We start from the raw sequence: 14969 nt of genomic DNA, 5'->3' as shown, positions 1-14969 counted from the left end.
TGCCTGAAAAGTCTCTGTACCTTTTGCTCAGTGTTGCTATGAATCTGAAAGTGCTCTAAAAACTAAAACCTTATTTATATACCATTATGGAAAAAGAAAACTATAGGGACAGAAAACAGAACAGTGGTTGTCAGGGCTTTGGAAAGGGGAAGCATTGGCAACAAAGGACAAAGAAGACATTTGGGACTGATACAGCCATGGTGGTGGTCGCTTACTTGTACGAGAACAGAAATGGCAGAACACTGCTCTAAAAATGGTGAATTTTGTTGCACGTTAGTGATACCTTTGAAAAATGACAAACAGGGCCAGGGATTTAGCTCAATGGCTCTGCCGCCTGCCTCTCAAGTGTACGCAGAGCCTTCCATTCTAACTTAAAGAAGCCCAGAAGGCCCTATTGCTCTGGACCCTATTGCCTCTTTGCTATCTTCTCTTTCTGATAGACTACTGCTGACCCAGCCCACTTTAGCCTCATTATTCTCTTCATTGTTCCTGCAAATATCAGGCCTCCTCCTGTCCCTAGAGAGGACATGCAGTTGCTCTGTTAGCACATCTGTCCCTCCCCTAGATAGCCTCAGGATACATTTTCTTCATTCAGTCAGACCTCTGTTCAAATGTCATTTCCTCTAAAATATGTCCTTGGCCCCGACTATAGTTTGGATGTTGAATGTCCCCCAAGGATCTGTGTGTTAAAGTCTGGGTCCCCAGAGTGGTGTTACTGGGAGGTGATGGAGCATGGAGAAGTGGAGCCTAGGGTGAAGGGCTTAGGGGTCACTGGGAGTGCTCCCTGGAAGGAGACAGTGGGATCTTGGTCCCCTTCTCAGTCTCTTTTGCACCCTGCTGATGAAGTTAGGTTTTGCTGCCCTATGTATGTGTTCCCATTGTAATGTCCTACCTCACCAGTGACCAAAAACTGTGAAGGTCCCATACTTGTATCTGTGGATTCATGCCTTATCACTTCCAGAACATTTCCCACTGTTATTCCTTTGGATAGTATCTCTCTTTCATTGTTTTCTGTCCTTACAGGAGCAGGGATAAGTTAGACCATAACAATCTAACTTCTATTGCTGATTACTTTGTTTTTATTTTTCATCTGATCTCTTTCACTTGTAAATTTAGTGACTTCTTCAATCTACCTTCTCATTTATTCTCTCTTAATCTATGTCCTAAATGCTATTTATCCAACCCATTCAATTTTCCATTCTCATGATAGTTTTTTATTTCTAAAGGCTCCATTTGATTCTTCTTCAAATCTGCCAGTCATTTTTCCTTAACTTTTAAAATGTATTTTTAACAGAAAATAACAAGTGTTAGTGAGGAGGTGAAGAAATTGGAAACCTTGTGCCCTGTAGGTGTATGTAAGAATCAATGTAAATGGTACAGACTTTAAGGAAAACAATACGGTAGTCCTTAAGAAATTAAAAAATGGGGCCAGGGATTTAGCTCAGTGGTTCCACACTGCCTGCCTCACAAGCACAAGGTCCTGAGTTCGATCCCTGGTACCAAAGGGGGGGAAAATAAATTAAAAAATAGAATCACTGTGATCCAGCAATTTCACTTCTAGGCATATAAAGTGTTACAGATACCTGTGCACTTATCCTCATAGCAGCATCATTCACAATAGGCATACAATAGAAGTAGCCCAAATGCTCATCTGTGAATAAATGGAGAAACAAAATGTGATATAAATAATGAGATATTATTTTATCTTTAAAAAGGAAGGCATTTCTAGCATATGTTACCACATGGATGAACCTGAGGACATTATGCTAAATGAAACAAGCCAGGAACAAAAACACAAATACTGTATTGATTCCACTTATATGAGTAGTCAGATTTGTGGACAGAAAGTAGAATGGTGGGCTGAGCATGGTGGCACATGCCTGTAATCCCAGTGGCTCGGGAAGCTGAGGCAGGAGGATTGAAAGCTGGAGTTCTACCTGGGAAACTTGCGTTTAATCTCCAGTACTGCAAAAAAGAAAAAAAAAAAAAAAAGGGAGGAAAAAAGAATGGTTGTTGCCAGGGAGAAATGAGAACTTACTATGTACTGGATATACAGTTAAAGTTTTACAAGGTGAAAACAGTTCTGAGGATGGATGGTGGTGATGGTGCCCAAAAATGTGAATGCATGAATCACTGAACTGTACACTTAAAATGGTTAAGATGGTAAAATTTTTATATTTTACCACAATTTAAAAATTGTTTATTTATTTAGACATTTAATAAGTTGTCATATTGGCGGCCCTATAGTGTGGTAATTTATAGTATGCGTTCTGGAGTCAGAATGCTCATGTTCAAATTACCAGTCCATTATCTTCCTTCCTTCCTTCCTTCCTTCCTTCCTTCCTTCCTTCCTTCCTTCCTTTCTTTGGTTTTCTGAGACAAAGTTCAAGGCTGGCCTTGAACTCATTATGTAGCCTAGGCAGGCCACAAACTTGTGGTGATTCTCCTGCCTCAGCCTCCCAAGTGCTGGGATTACAGGCATGTGCCACCACTCCTGGCTTTTCAAAAAAAAATCTGTAACATGAGGATAAGAATAGTATTATCTTATCGGTCTGTGTGAATGTTACAGGAATCAATACATTGAATCTGACACATAGAAATAGTCAATGTGAATTAGGTATTATCTAATTATTCTGATATCTGATCTTTGGGGTACCAAATTGACTGTTTTTAATGATTCCCTTCTCTGATCTTTAATTGTGATCTCATATTTAAGGGATCTGAGAATCCTGAGGCTCTAAAAAGTGAATTTTTCTCTTCAGACGGTCTTTCACTCAGAACTTCCTGTGCCCCTCAGGTGTCTCTGCCTCATGGGGAGCAGCAGATTCAAATCTTGTCTGCAGTGGGTCTGGGCTTAGTTCTGATTTCATCCTTCATGGAGGTTCCTGTTGTTTATCCTAGGGCAACCTGAAATTTTAGTTTATTGCTTCTAGATCTCCACTTTAATGTCAACTCATGGTTCTGATGGTTTGTTAATTTTCTTTGTTTATCTATTTATTTTTTGGCCATTGAAGATTTCTGTTATTTCCTAAGAGTCTTGTAAGGCATTGACAAATATCTTTTATCTAAGATCTACTTTTCCTTCCGTACTATGGATTGAACCAGGTATTACTGAACTAGCTCTCCAGTCCTTTAAAAATTTTTTAATAATTTTTTTTTGGGGGGGTACTGGGGATTGAACTTGGTACTTGGCCTCTCTGGCTTCCTTGTTGGCAACACACTGTTGTCCTAACTCAGCAGAACTGGTCTCTGTGTTTCCTTTTCCCTTTGCCTCTACTTTGGGAAATGCTTCCTCAGTACCCTTCAACTCCAGGTGAGAAAATAAAGGGTTAGTTCTTAGCAAGTCAGCCAGAAGATTTCAACTGATGGCAAAGATTTGACACACCTGTTTAATGATAGCAGCCATACAAGTATCAATAATAACAGTTTTAGTATATGTGCTGCTGAAGTGAGCACATCAATAATAACAGTAATAGGTAGCAGTAGTCATGTCCACAGTACAACACTACATTTTACATTACACTTGGTTCCTTGCTCCAGGGGGCTTGGAGGTGGGTGGAGGAGAGGGCTTGCCAAGCCCTTTCCTCTTCCATTCAGTCCTTAGTGCTCTGGGCTCTCATGAAAGAGCCACTTCCATTTAGTAGAGAAAGGTTCCTTCTCACTTCTGCAATGCCTCTAAAGCCTGGTTCCCAGGCTGGTTCTGTTCAGTGCACTGCGTCACTCCTTGGAGGTGGCTGAGTTAAGGCAGCTGACTTCCTTCTGCGTGTCTCTGGGGTGTGGGGTCTCTTTCAGGAGCAGAAGCCCTTTGCTGATCCAAGCAATCCTGAGACTGCAGGCAGACAGCTGTGCCCGAGGGAGCTCTTGCTCTGAATCTTAATTCTGGGGGTCTCCAGGTGGGCAGGGCAGGGGGAAGCAGCTCAGCACTTCAGAGGGACAGCAGTATTACATCTCAGACTAGAAAGAAAGAGAAGGATGAAGAGAAAATCAGAGGATTTAAAACTGGACAAAGTGGTGACAAGTCCAAGATTATCTTCCCTTGCTGAAGTTCTTTGCTCTTACTCTCCAGGGACCAGGGAGTCTCCTAAACTCTCCCACCCTTTTCCTTAGCAGAATCTCTCTGGAAAGGATATGACAGTCCCTTTCTGTTAGAAAATAGAGAATGATAAATCTCCACGTGTTCCATACCTTAAGGTACATGCATCTAACAGGAATCTCTGACCTAAGGAGTTTCAGTCTTCATGGAGGAATCTCAGGCTGACACTTGTTGGGAGGGAAGCTTATTTGAGATGTAAAGTGTTGTCAGATCCGTGGTAGTCAAATCGGAGGATGGAGGGTGGAGAGAGAGAGGAAGGGCACCACAGTGACACAGACGTGCTCACCTGCCTCACGTTGTAGATCCAGTTAAGATAGGATGTGACCTTGGTGTACACTCCTGGGGTACTTGGCCCACCACAGCCGTAGCCCCAGCTCACAATGCCTACCACCTGCCACTGCTCAGACTGGTACATCAGGGGTCCCCCGCTGTCACCCTGTGAGAGGTCAGAATAAGAGTGGCTGAGAGGGCAGGGCAGTGGGGTGGCCTCCTTTCTTCTCTCCCTAACCTGGCCTATCTGCTCCGCTGCACTCTCCTGAACTCTCTGCTCTTCCACCCTCCACATTCTGAATCTCAAATGCTATTTCCTCCTGGGGCAAGGGGCCTCTGTCTGTGGTCAAGTGAGTTGTGGGTTGGCTGTTGCCATTGCTCAGAGGGGCACAACTCACACCAGCAAAATGAAGGCTCTAAAGGGCCCTTCCCTCGAAGGAAGCCTGGTATCTTTGTTTCACGGGGTAGTTCCTAACTTAATCTAGCACCACGTACAGAGTGCCTATTAGGTACTGTTGTGGGAAATTGAGGTTCAATTCATGAAGAAAAAACCCCCAAAGATCTCGTCCCTCAGGAAGATTAGAATCAAATGGGATGAGAGAGCCAGTAAACAAGCAAATAACAAACAATAAGTAAATGTCAGGTAGTGAAAAATGCACTCCTCTGAGTCATCTCATTACCGGCTTCCATCTTCTGAACCCATTAGCACTACAGCCCAGCTGCCTGTGTGAGCATGTCCACCCCCTGTGAGCTTGCCCAGGGCAGACACTGTTCTCCAAACCCCCAGTGTTCACAACACACAAGAGATGGCTAAGAGATGTCTCTTTAATGACTGGCATGGATGGGATTGGGAATAGAGTTTGGAATTTTAATGAAAATTGTTCTGAAGACCCTCTGGGAAGTACAGGTGCTGGGGGGATTGCTAAACAGCCATGATGGCCAGTAGGGCTGGGGGAGATATGTATCAGGGCTTATCCAGCATAAGATGCTTTTTTTAAAATTTTATTCCAGTAAGGTTTAGGATCTTAGCACAGTCACAGAGAAAAGAGATTTGGTGTCCCTGTCCTCAAGGGGTTTACAATATTGTAGAGGATGAAAACTAAGGGTGGGTGGGGAAGGTGAGTAAAATCATCTTTGTACAGGAACAAGACATTTGAAATCTTTCTGTTTGCTTGGATCCATCTATCCAGTCACTCATCCATTCTTATATCTTTATCTGACTACATTCCTTTCTTCCTACCCTGTCTCCCATCCTCCTTTCATCACACACTGAGTGTCTGCCATAGGCGAAATGTCATGCGAGGTATTCAGCATTTGGGTTTTCATATCTCTGTAGGTCCTGCATCCCTATCATACAACTCCCCACAAAGCTTGGAGGCCCCACCTGGCAGGTGTCCACACCACCACCTGGGACACCTGCACACAGCATCTTCTCAGTGACTTCTCCTTGGTATGCATCCTCTGCATTGCACCGCGTGTGATCAATGACCTGGACTGAAGCCTGCAGCAGAGTGTCAGACATCTTCCCTGGGAGGTTGAAAACACACATTCTCATTCTTATCATCTATTTCTAGCCCAGGTTGATTCTCTGGGTCACCAAATCTCTTTGCATCATCTCAAGGACTTTGGGGCTTGGTTTTCCAGAATGGACTTTTCCAAAGATTGATTCTCCTCCCCATCATCTATGGGAACTTCTCCCTTGTACAAGGACATCTCTTGCCCTACATGATGTTCATAATGTTTTTTGTTTTGTTGTTTTTTTCTAATAAAGTTTAGCATCTTAGTGACAGTCACAGAGAAGAGAAACTTAGTCCAGGACTTACCTCCATTCTGTTCTGTAAAGCCCCATCCAACAACCCAGAGTGGGGTGGCTGAAGCAAGCTCCTCATCAAAGAAGGGCAGGCAGGTGGGCCTGACTGTGTCTGCCAGGAGCAGAGGAAGAGAAAGACCCTTTATTAATGATGTTTTAAAAATTGTGTGTTTTAGGTAGCTTTGACATGTTGAGGAGCTTCCTGATCTGGGAGAGACTTGGTTAGCTAATTCCTAGAGATAATAAACCACTGGCTTGTGAGTATGCTGTTAAGCTACAAACCAACCAAGTCAAAGTACACACCCCCAGCCACCTTCTTTATCTAACTATTACACACAAATCCAGCACTTTCTTCTTCCCTACATTACCCCAGGGCCAGGACCTTGACAACTGAAGACCAACCTCTTTGGTCTGGAGAGTTACTCTCACTATCCTGTCCCAAACTTGCTCAAATTCACCTACTCAACCTCACAGTGCCTGGAACCACAGTCAGGACTCCAGGCTGTGAGCAACCCCCTCCCCAAGCGGCCCTGACCTGGTGCCTCCCCACAGGGCCCTGCATGCCCCCTTCTCTCAGGAACTGTAGCTAGTAAACTCTCCTTTCAAAGGCAGTTGTCTCTATGTCTGTCACCTTACTGGTACTGATTAAAAGAGATGCCAGTCCAAAATCATGAAAGAGAATCAGGTTTCAGGAGACTCTGGCAGCTAAGCCCTCTGATAGGAACCCACCACTTGCTCTGTGGGATGCTGGGAGAAATGATATGAAACAAGAGAGTATGTGGTCAAATAAATTCAGAAATGTGGACTCCAGTCAAGCATGTTGGTACACACCCATAATCCCAACATTCTGAGAGGCTAAGACAGGAGGACTGTGAGTGTAAGTTGGAGACCAGCCTGCTGGGTAACTTAGTAGACTTGGCAAGACCCTGCCTCAACCAAAAGAAATATAAGTGTGAAGGGCCTGGGTTTTGTCTTCAGTATCCCCCCCGCAAAAAAAAGTGGGTTTCATAAGATAGAAGAGGTCCTTTACAACAGCTGATAGGCTCCAAGAATGGAATTACATTATAACAATGATTCCTAAACTCATCTGACAGTGAAACTCTCTTCCCCTGAGTGCCTATGTCCTGTGTCCCCCTCACAGATGGAAATACTAATCTGAAAATCATAAGCATGGGGCAGCTTATGGAACTGTTCAAAGATTCTGTGAGGTGCCTTAGAAGTAATGCGCTCCCCACCTGTGCAGTGGCACAGTGACGCATCGGCATGAATACTGTTAGGCTCTCGAGCACAGCTCAGGAGTGGGGAATAGACAAAGTGATCCTTTAAAAAGGTCCCTTACAACTCCAAGATTGGGTGAATCTGATTCTCATGTGTGCTCCAAATGGAGAAAAGACCTTAGAGGAATCTGGGGCAGGGAATGGTGTGCTGGTAGATGGCAGCTTGAAGGGGAGGTGATCATGCGAGACTGGGCTGATGAATTAGTCAGAAACAGATGGGCAAGCTGAGGTCTTGAGAGGGGAAGTGACTGGTGAGTGCAGAACAAGCAAAGGGGCTTGCTTGGGTCACCACCGCTCACCTGAGAATGTAAGTGGGAGCTGTAGCCTTACGAGGGCGATGTCTTTCTCTTTAGGGTATGAGCTATTTTGCTCAGCGATGAAGATCTTGGCCACAGGCAGAGATGGGAAATTGTCCAGTTTGTCAAAGCCAGCCCTCACCTTCCAGTTGTACAAATCGAGATGTTTCCTGGGGGAAGATACAGCTGGCTTTAGGCCTGAGCCAAACCCAAGGAGATGCGGGTAAGTGTTGGCTTCCTGGGGCCCTGTGGATGGTGCTACCTAATATGATGATGGGAGTATGGGGGTACAGAGGTAGAGAAGGGCAGTCAAAGGAGCTGCCTTTCAAGAGCCAAGTTCTAAAAGGGTATCTGATTCTTTTTCTTTGGTGAAACGTGCCCAGGGAAACTTCTCCTGGGAGTGTTGGGGAAGGGGTTGTCCGATGGCTGAGCCCTGACACTCTTTCTTCTCATCTTTGTTCTTTCTGGAGAAAGGGTCTTGCCATATATGTAGTTCAGGCTGGCTTTGAACTTGCTATGCAGCCCCAGCTGGCCTCAAACTTGTGGTGATCCTCTAGCTTTAGGCTCCCAAGTGCTGGGATAATAGGTGTGTGCACCACGCCTGGCTCCCATCTTGTTCTCGTCTGTGTTACTCATGTGGTACTCATACTGTGGTCAGTCATGCATGGGCGCATCTGTCTTTCTTCCCATTCCAAACAGTTCAGTGTGCAGTTCTTCCGGGAAAGGATTTATAGCTCTTACCAGATTCTCAAAAAGGTTAGAACCCCTGGACTGGCCCTGCCCAGGAGTGCCTCGAAGGCAGTGATGGGGTCTGTGTGATGCAGCGGGTTCAGTTCCTGGCAGGCACTAGTGAGATGTTGAATGAATGAAAGTGAAGAGGGCCTGGGTGTGGCCCTTCCCAGTGGTATGGCCAGGTCTGTCTCTGCTGGATCCAAAGGGAGACTACACCTGTTTAAATTTCTGGGCAAAATGACAGTGATCCTGTATCTTGGGACCACTTCCTGAAAGATAGGAGGGAGTGAATATTTAGGCCCCAGGAAGGTGGGAAGAATTTTTGTGGAGTGAAGGATATGAGGGGTGGGCTGTGGTGAGCGAGGACCCTGGCTATCTGATGGCTTTCCACCTCATAGAGGTCAAGCTTGGGACCAGCACCCTCAGCTCAGACCCCAATACCTAGTAAAGGGCACTCTGGCTACTACACCTTAGCAGTGGTCTCCAGGGAAGGGTGAGTGGGCACTGGAAAGTAAGTCAGAGGCAGGGCCCTTCATGGCCTTGATCCCTGGGGCCTTACCTGAAGCAGTGGGCTGCTGTGAGGATCCAATAAGGGTCCAGGATGCTCCCTCCACAGATATGCTGCTTGTTGTACTGGATGCTGACTTGCCAAGGCCAAGAATCCACAGATGCCTCTTGCCCGCCCACCACCCGAGGAGTCTTTGCGATCCTCCCACAGGCTGAACTCAGCAGCGAGGATGGAGAAGAGAAAGTCAGGCTGAGGGTTGAGGCAGCAGCCTGAGAACCCACCTCTACCCTCAGGACTGGTTCTGGAGGGTTGAGAGGCCGGCCAGTCTTGAGTTGTTCATGGGGAGATAACTGAGGGTCCCAGACTGGAGGCTTTTGCTCAAATTTCCCTCTCTGTTTTTCTGAGTTTGGATTGTACACATGGGTGTGTCCACTGTGCTGGGAGTTTATGACTTTGCAACTGAACAGGGATGCAGAATGACAAAAGCCCTGCCCAGGTGGAGTGTCCTGACCTCTCCCCTGAGTAACAGTACACAGATGTCCACAAGCTACTTTGGCATCAGGAAGTGGGAAGAAAGCAGCAGAAATGGATCTTCCCATCCCAAACTCATCTTTCTCCAAGGTCCTTCTTCCTGTGAAGGGCAGCTCCTAGTCTCCTGCCTGCCTTCCCCCTCACATCCACACGTTCTCACATCCAACCCTTGATCCCTGTTAAATCTTCCAATCCCACCTCCCCATCCTGTTCTCTGACTCTCTAACCTTTCTGGCAGAAGTGGTCCTTGCAAGAGTGAGAGGCTGTTGCCCTTTTCCTGTGTGCCTGGCACTGTGCTAGGTGGGGGCTTTTCAAAGTCCTCTGATTTCAAACACTGCCACTTTGCTCACACACACAAAGCCCATTTGTTGGTAAGGCAGAGTGTAAATGCTCTCTGGCAGCCTCTCGTTGTCTTTTTTTGGAGGTGGTGGGATTGAACTTGGGGCCTTGTACATGCCAGGTGAGTGCTGTACCACTAAGCTACATTTCCAGCCCCCTGCTGTCTTCATATTAAGTTTCCTTCTAGCTGGTTTCATTTCCTTGTATCTCCCTGCTGTGGCTGAATATGTTTTAAGTATGACCCCAAAGCTTCATGTCTGAGACCTCCGTCCTCAGTGGTAGTGTTGAGGTAATGGGACCTTTCAGAGTGGGGCCTGGTGGCCCTTAGGATACTGAGGAGCTAGCTGCCTTCAGAAGAGATGCAGGGAATTCTCACAGGATCTCTGAGCTCTTAGGAGAATGAGTTGTGATAAGAATCAGCCTGACTCCTGTGTCATTCTGTTTTCCTATCTTGTGATGTGATTTCTCACTCTTGTGTGTACTTCTGTTATGATTCACTATTTGAAGTTAGGCCCTCACCAGAGGGCAAACCAATGGGGCTACTTGATTTTGACCTTCAAAACTGTGAGCTAAATAAACCTCTTTTAAAAAATAAATTTAGCCTGCTTCAGGTATTTCATTACAGTAATGAAAAACTAATACTGTACAGTAGTACACTGAGGCCACGGGCTGTGATCAGATGGTAGAAGAGAGTTCTTAACTTCAGTTACTTGAAGGAGAACTAATCTATAAGCTCAATGGCTGAAAAACAAAAGTTGGGCCAAAGTAGAGTGAAACTTGGATTCTGGGAGACTTAGGAATGAGGATGAAGGTCTTCCTCCCTGCTTGTTGCTGGCCCAGCGAGATGCAGCATACTCACCAAGGCAGTGCAGAGAAACCAGGGAGCCTGAGACACAGGGTCTGCAAGAGAGCACAGGGCAGGCTGGGGCTTTGGCTCAGTGGTTCCACCACCTGCTTCGCAAGCACAAGGGCCCAAGTTCAATCCCCAGTACAAAAAGAAAGAAAGAAACAAAGAAACAAAGAAAGAGCACAGGGCTCTGTGGGTTCCATTTCCCCCTTGCCTGGGAGGCAAGGACTCAGGCCTTGTGACAATGTTGATTCCAGTCCCTTTCCAATACCTGGGAAATCTGGAACCTGGATAATGGGGACTATATAGAAACTGCATTACCACTCAGTGCAATTCTTTTTTTTTTTTTTGGTACGGGGAATTGAACTCAGGTTCTTGTGCTTATGAAGCAGGCAGCAGAACCACTGAGCTAAATCCCTGGTCTCAATGCAATTCAATTTGATCCAACACCCCCATGAATGAACATCTACTATGTGGAGGGCTCTGTCCAGTTCAAAGCCCAGCTTAGGCTCCTGGCAGCCTGATCAGGAAAAGAACACTGCACAGAAGAGTCTGCTGTGCTGCAGGCTTTCCAAACGGTAGAATAGGATTTTAATGGCATTTGAGGCAGTCGTTTTAGTACAAACCCTGTCCTTTTCAAGATTTACTCTGATGAATAAGCAGCTCTCAGAAACATCCTTGAATGCTAAGAAGCCAGCGTCCTCTCTAAACCACCCTGCTGCAGTGTGACACATCTCATTTAGATGCTGTGTTCTAACGCAGGGCAGTGATTCGAGAGCCACAGGGCCTCTCCCCTGGAGCAGTGGGAATGTTGGGAAGTCCTACTTTGGCTCGGGTTAGTGGTGGGGAAAGACAACGTGACTTTTGGAAAGTGGCTGATTGAGCAATTTTTAGCGAACATAAGGCAGTAGCAAGAGACATTTGGCTTTCTGTTCAGATTGATAGAAAGGTCAGTTTATTCACCTCCCTGCTTTTGGGTAGGACAAGATGCTTTGTCCAGCTGGCCATTGTATTAAAAAAGTCAACACAGAAAACCATCCAGAAATGTGATGCTATAGCTCTTTGCACTTAATGGTCTATAGCTTTAAGAGTTCTTCTTGCTGTTTGTCTTATATTCTTCTTGCTGCTGGCCTCTTTAGGCTGAGCCAGATACAGCCCTAGCAGCCTCCATGCATGGCCTTTGCAGATCAGAAGAGGTCCATCACTTACCCACTTGAGTTTTGCACCTGAAGCTCTTGGCTGTTTTCTGTGACTTCAACGACTTCCAGATCCTGGTCCCAGCTAATCTTCACAGGTTTGAAAGCAGGTTGGCTGTGGGAGGAAGTAAGAGCTGTGACCTGGGGGGAGGTGAGAACAAGATGGCAGGAGCAGCCGGCACTTTCAGGAGAGAGGGTGGCAGAGAATGGCAGTGGGGAACAACAGGGGAGTGGAGGTGGTCATGGCCAGACTTGGGTGGGACTTGTTTTGCTATACAGTAAGGACTTCCCCTTGGCATTCTGGACTCAGCCCTGGGCACAGTGCTCATGTGCCCTTGATTTCTTGGGTGGGGACCCCTAGTCCAGCACCCAGAGCTCTGGAGAAATGTTAGAGATCTTCTTTTTAAATGTCCAGCTCTGTCCCTGGTTCAAATGTCCTAGCAGTATTTTCTGGCTCACAGCAAGGGGAACAAAGATTCTTGGGCAGGTCACATTCCTTTTCTGTGTCTCTCTAAACCTCAGTTTTCTTCTTGGTAAAATGATGGATAGACCAGATGACCCCTAGGGTCACACCTATGGTTTTGTGGTCTTAGAACAAGAAGTGATTCTAATCCAGGCAGAGGAAAGAAAGTAGAGAAATCTGAGTAGAGGGATCTACCCCAAGAAAGACAATACTGGAAATGGACATTCCCAGGAAAGTTACCTTCTATTCATCAATTATGGCCTGATGAATAATTCTAATGAAATTTGATTTTGTGGAGTCTAAGAGCTAGATGGTTTGGTGCCTTCGTGATCTCTAGAAGGACAGAAATGCCTAGAGCCAGCCTATCATCATAAGAACCCCAGGAGATATCCAAGTTTTGGAATCCAGCCTCAGCCTGCTGGGCCAGGCACAGTTGATGCTGCAGTTGCCGAGACTGCAGTGGGAGGTGGGGCTGGCTGCAGCCAGGCTGGATCAGAGCATCTGCAGGAGGAGGGGAGAATAACAGGGACCAGACATGCCTTCCAACTGCCTTGAACATGAAGGTGCAGGGTGCGCACTGAGGGGTTGCACCCATGGAAGGTGGAAAGCGGCAGAAGCCTGATAACTGGAGAGCAGAGAGGCATATGGGCCAGGTTGATTTGTAAAGGCTTCCTGAAGCATTTGTTGAAAAGGACCCTGAAGCTGCTTTAGAGATTCACGGTACAGAGTTCTGTGATTGCCTAGTAGTTAACATCTCATCTTTGGGCCCAGTTTCTCAGAATCCTAGTTTGGTGCCTGCTAGGGAGAGGCTATCCCACCCTGTAAACGAATACATGTGCTCTTTCCCATCTTCTCCAGGTTGGTTTTCTGGGTAATAGTGGTCCCACGTCCCTTCCTCATACACGAAGCCCCAGGAGAAAAGAGAATTTCCCAACGTTCAAACCCAAGACCCTCCAACTCCCGAAACAAGGGGTCTCATGCACACAAATGCTAGTCCTCTACCTCCAAGCTCCTACCTAAGTAAGTGACTTTCTCTGAGTTTACTTAGAACATAGATCTATTAATAACTATGTTTCTGGTTTTCTTCCAAGAGAATATAAATATATATGATGCTAATTATGCTTTTTATAATTATGTACCTTCCATCCACTCCAGATTTGGAACAGCTTTTGGAATTTGTGAAAAGAGCTGGGATTGCTGTTGATGGGGCCCCAGTGAAATCAGGATTATTTCAACTAAATTTTCACCGATGGGACTTTGATAAGTAAGTTAGGCTTTGGTATTACTGGACAGGGAAGGAGTGAGGACTGAGGAGTAAAGAGAAAAAAAAAGGACTTCAGAGGAGCTGGAACTGAGTGTATACAATGTGTGTCAGTGTATGTGTATGGATATGGACTGTGTGTCAGTGTATGTGCGAGTGTACACACATATGGATGTGTGTGTGTGTGTGTGTGTGTGTGTGTGTGTGTGGTGTATGTTGGAGGGGGCTGCATACATTCTCTTGTTGGCACCCCATACACGTCCCATGAAGCTTGTAATACTTCCCTGATTAACTCTTGAGGAAATAGGCTGAGGAGCTTTACCTTTGTGTTGATTGTGAGTGAATCAAAGGCAGTTCTATCTGACTCCATTATCTGAGTTTTGAAAATAGAAAGAGGAAGGAACAGGGAAAGGAGGAAGAGGATACAAGAAGAAGGAAGGAAGAAGGAGAGAGGAAACTGCAGGGGCAAGGTGACAGCCTTTGGTGGCATAGGTGGGTACCTGTCATAGCCCATCTGCCCACAGGCTATCTTGGCCAGAGCGTCTGTGAAGTTGTCATAACAGGCAGAGGCCCAGTTCCCTGTGGTTGGGTCCAGCACCTGCAGGGTGGATCGGTCCTTGGAGAGGCGGACTGGGAGGGGAGGAGCCTGGGTCAGCTGGAGGGTAGGGCCCCCCTGGCCCAGTCCCTCAGAACTCATCATGAGAACTCAACTTACCCCAACCCAGAACTGGGGACATCACAAGCACTGACACTTAAAAAAAAATAGGCCAGGATTTAGCTCAGTGATGTCCCTGCCTGCCTCACAAGTGCAAGGTCCTGAGTTGGATCCCAGGTACCCCTCCCCACTATAAAGGGATTTCATAGGAAGGAAGAACTCCCCAAGGTCAACCCAACTAGTCCTCTTTCCCAAAAAGAAGCAGGTACAGCAGGAAGTGAGGCAGACTCAGTTACAATTTCCTGTCCCCTCTGTCCAGTCCTTACTGAGTTCATGATTTCCATTACATGTTGGGATCTAGAGATAGACATGGCAGGGTCCTGCTCTGGTGAACCTTATTGTACAGGGATGGACAAATCAGTAGGCTGGCATTGTATGTGACCCCAGGGACCTGAGGAGGCTGCTGGGCTCACTCTTCTCATGCCCTGTCCCCACCTGGACTCACCTGTCCCAGCAGGCTGCTCAGGGAAGTTCCTGACACAGGGTTCCTCGTCCTCCCCTGAGGCACAGTCAGGGTGGCCGTCACACATCTGCTCCCTTGGGATGAAGTGCAGAGAGTTCTGGCAGATGAAGTAGTATTTATCCAGGATCACCTTGACTGGAAGGCAAGAGCAGAGAAGGGCAGAGAGGG

At 46.4% G+C, this 14969-nt stretch overlaps 2 protein-coding genes across 6 annotated transcripts in view; one reads left to right on the top strand and one right to left on the bottom strand.

The window, feature by feature from the left end:
* Positions 1 to 3404: 3404 nt before the first annotated feature.
* The window catches only part of Tmprss4 (transmembrane serine protease 4), a 33531-nt gene continuing 21966 nt past the window's right edge, over positions 3405 to 14969 (bottom strand). For 4 of the 5 annotated variants that reach the window (XM_010629359.2, XM_010629361.2, XM_010629360.2 and 1 more), the window contains 10 exons: positions 14784 to 14936; positions 14124 to 14253; positions 11913 to 12014; positions 10716 to 10756; positions 9038 to 9197; positions 7750 to 7916; positions 6187 to 6285; positions 5748 to 5890; positions 4380 to 4529; positions 3405 to 3954 (listed from right to left, as the gene is read on the bottom strand). In XM_010629359.2, the coding sequence (XP_010627661.1) occupies positions 3943 to 3954; positions 4380 to 4529; positions 5748 to 5890; positions 6187 to 6285; positions 7750 to 7916; positions 9038 to 9197; positions 10716 to 10756; positions 11913 to 12014; positions 14124 to 14253; positions 14784 to 14936 (1157 nt within the window). In that variant the 3' untranslated portion in view covers positions 3405 to 3942. Of the gene's footprint in view, positions 3955 to 4379; positions 4530 to 5747; positions 5891 to 6186; positions 6286 to 7749; positions 7917 to 9037; positions 9198 to 10715; positions 10757 to 11912; positions 12015 to 12602; positions 12630 to 14123; positions 14254 to 14783; positions 14937 to 14969 lie in introns of those variants that run through there. The other variant, XM_033764365.1, reaches the window with a different exon arrangement.
* The window catches only part of Smim35 (small integral membrane protein 35), a 91874-nt gene continuing 88835 nt past the window's right edge, over positions 11931 to 14969 (top strand). Inside the window, exons 1-2 of the mRNA XM_033764366.1 lie at positions 11931 to 11997; positions 13221 to 13382. Of these exons, the coding sequence (XP_033620257.1) occupies positions 13340 to 13382 (43 nt within the window). The 5' untranslated portion in view covers positions 11931 to 11997; positions 13221 to 13339. The remainder of the gene's footprint in view (positions 11998 to 13220; positions 13383 to 14969) is intronic.

This window comes from Fukomys damarensis, unplaced genomic scaffold, assembly GCF_012274545.1.
Source record: "Fukomys damarensis isolate Sample0158 unplaced genomic scaffold, DMR_v1.0_HiC HiC_scaffold_16, whole genome shotgun sequence".
Classification (NCBI taxonomy): domain Eukaryota; kingdom Metazoa; phylum Chordata; class Mammalia; order Rodentia; family Bathyergidae; genus Fukomys; species Fukomys damarensis.
Note: the sequence above shows the minus strand (reverse complement) of the source record. Positions and strands in the feature narration are given on the sequence as shown.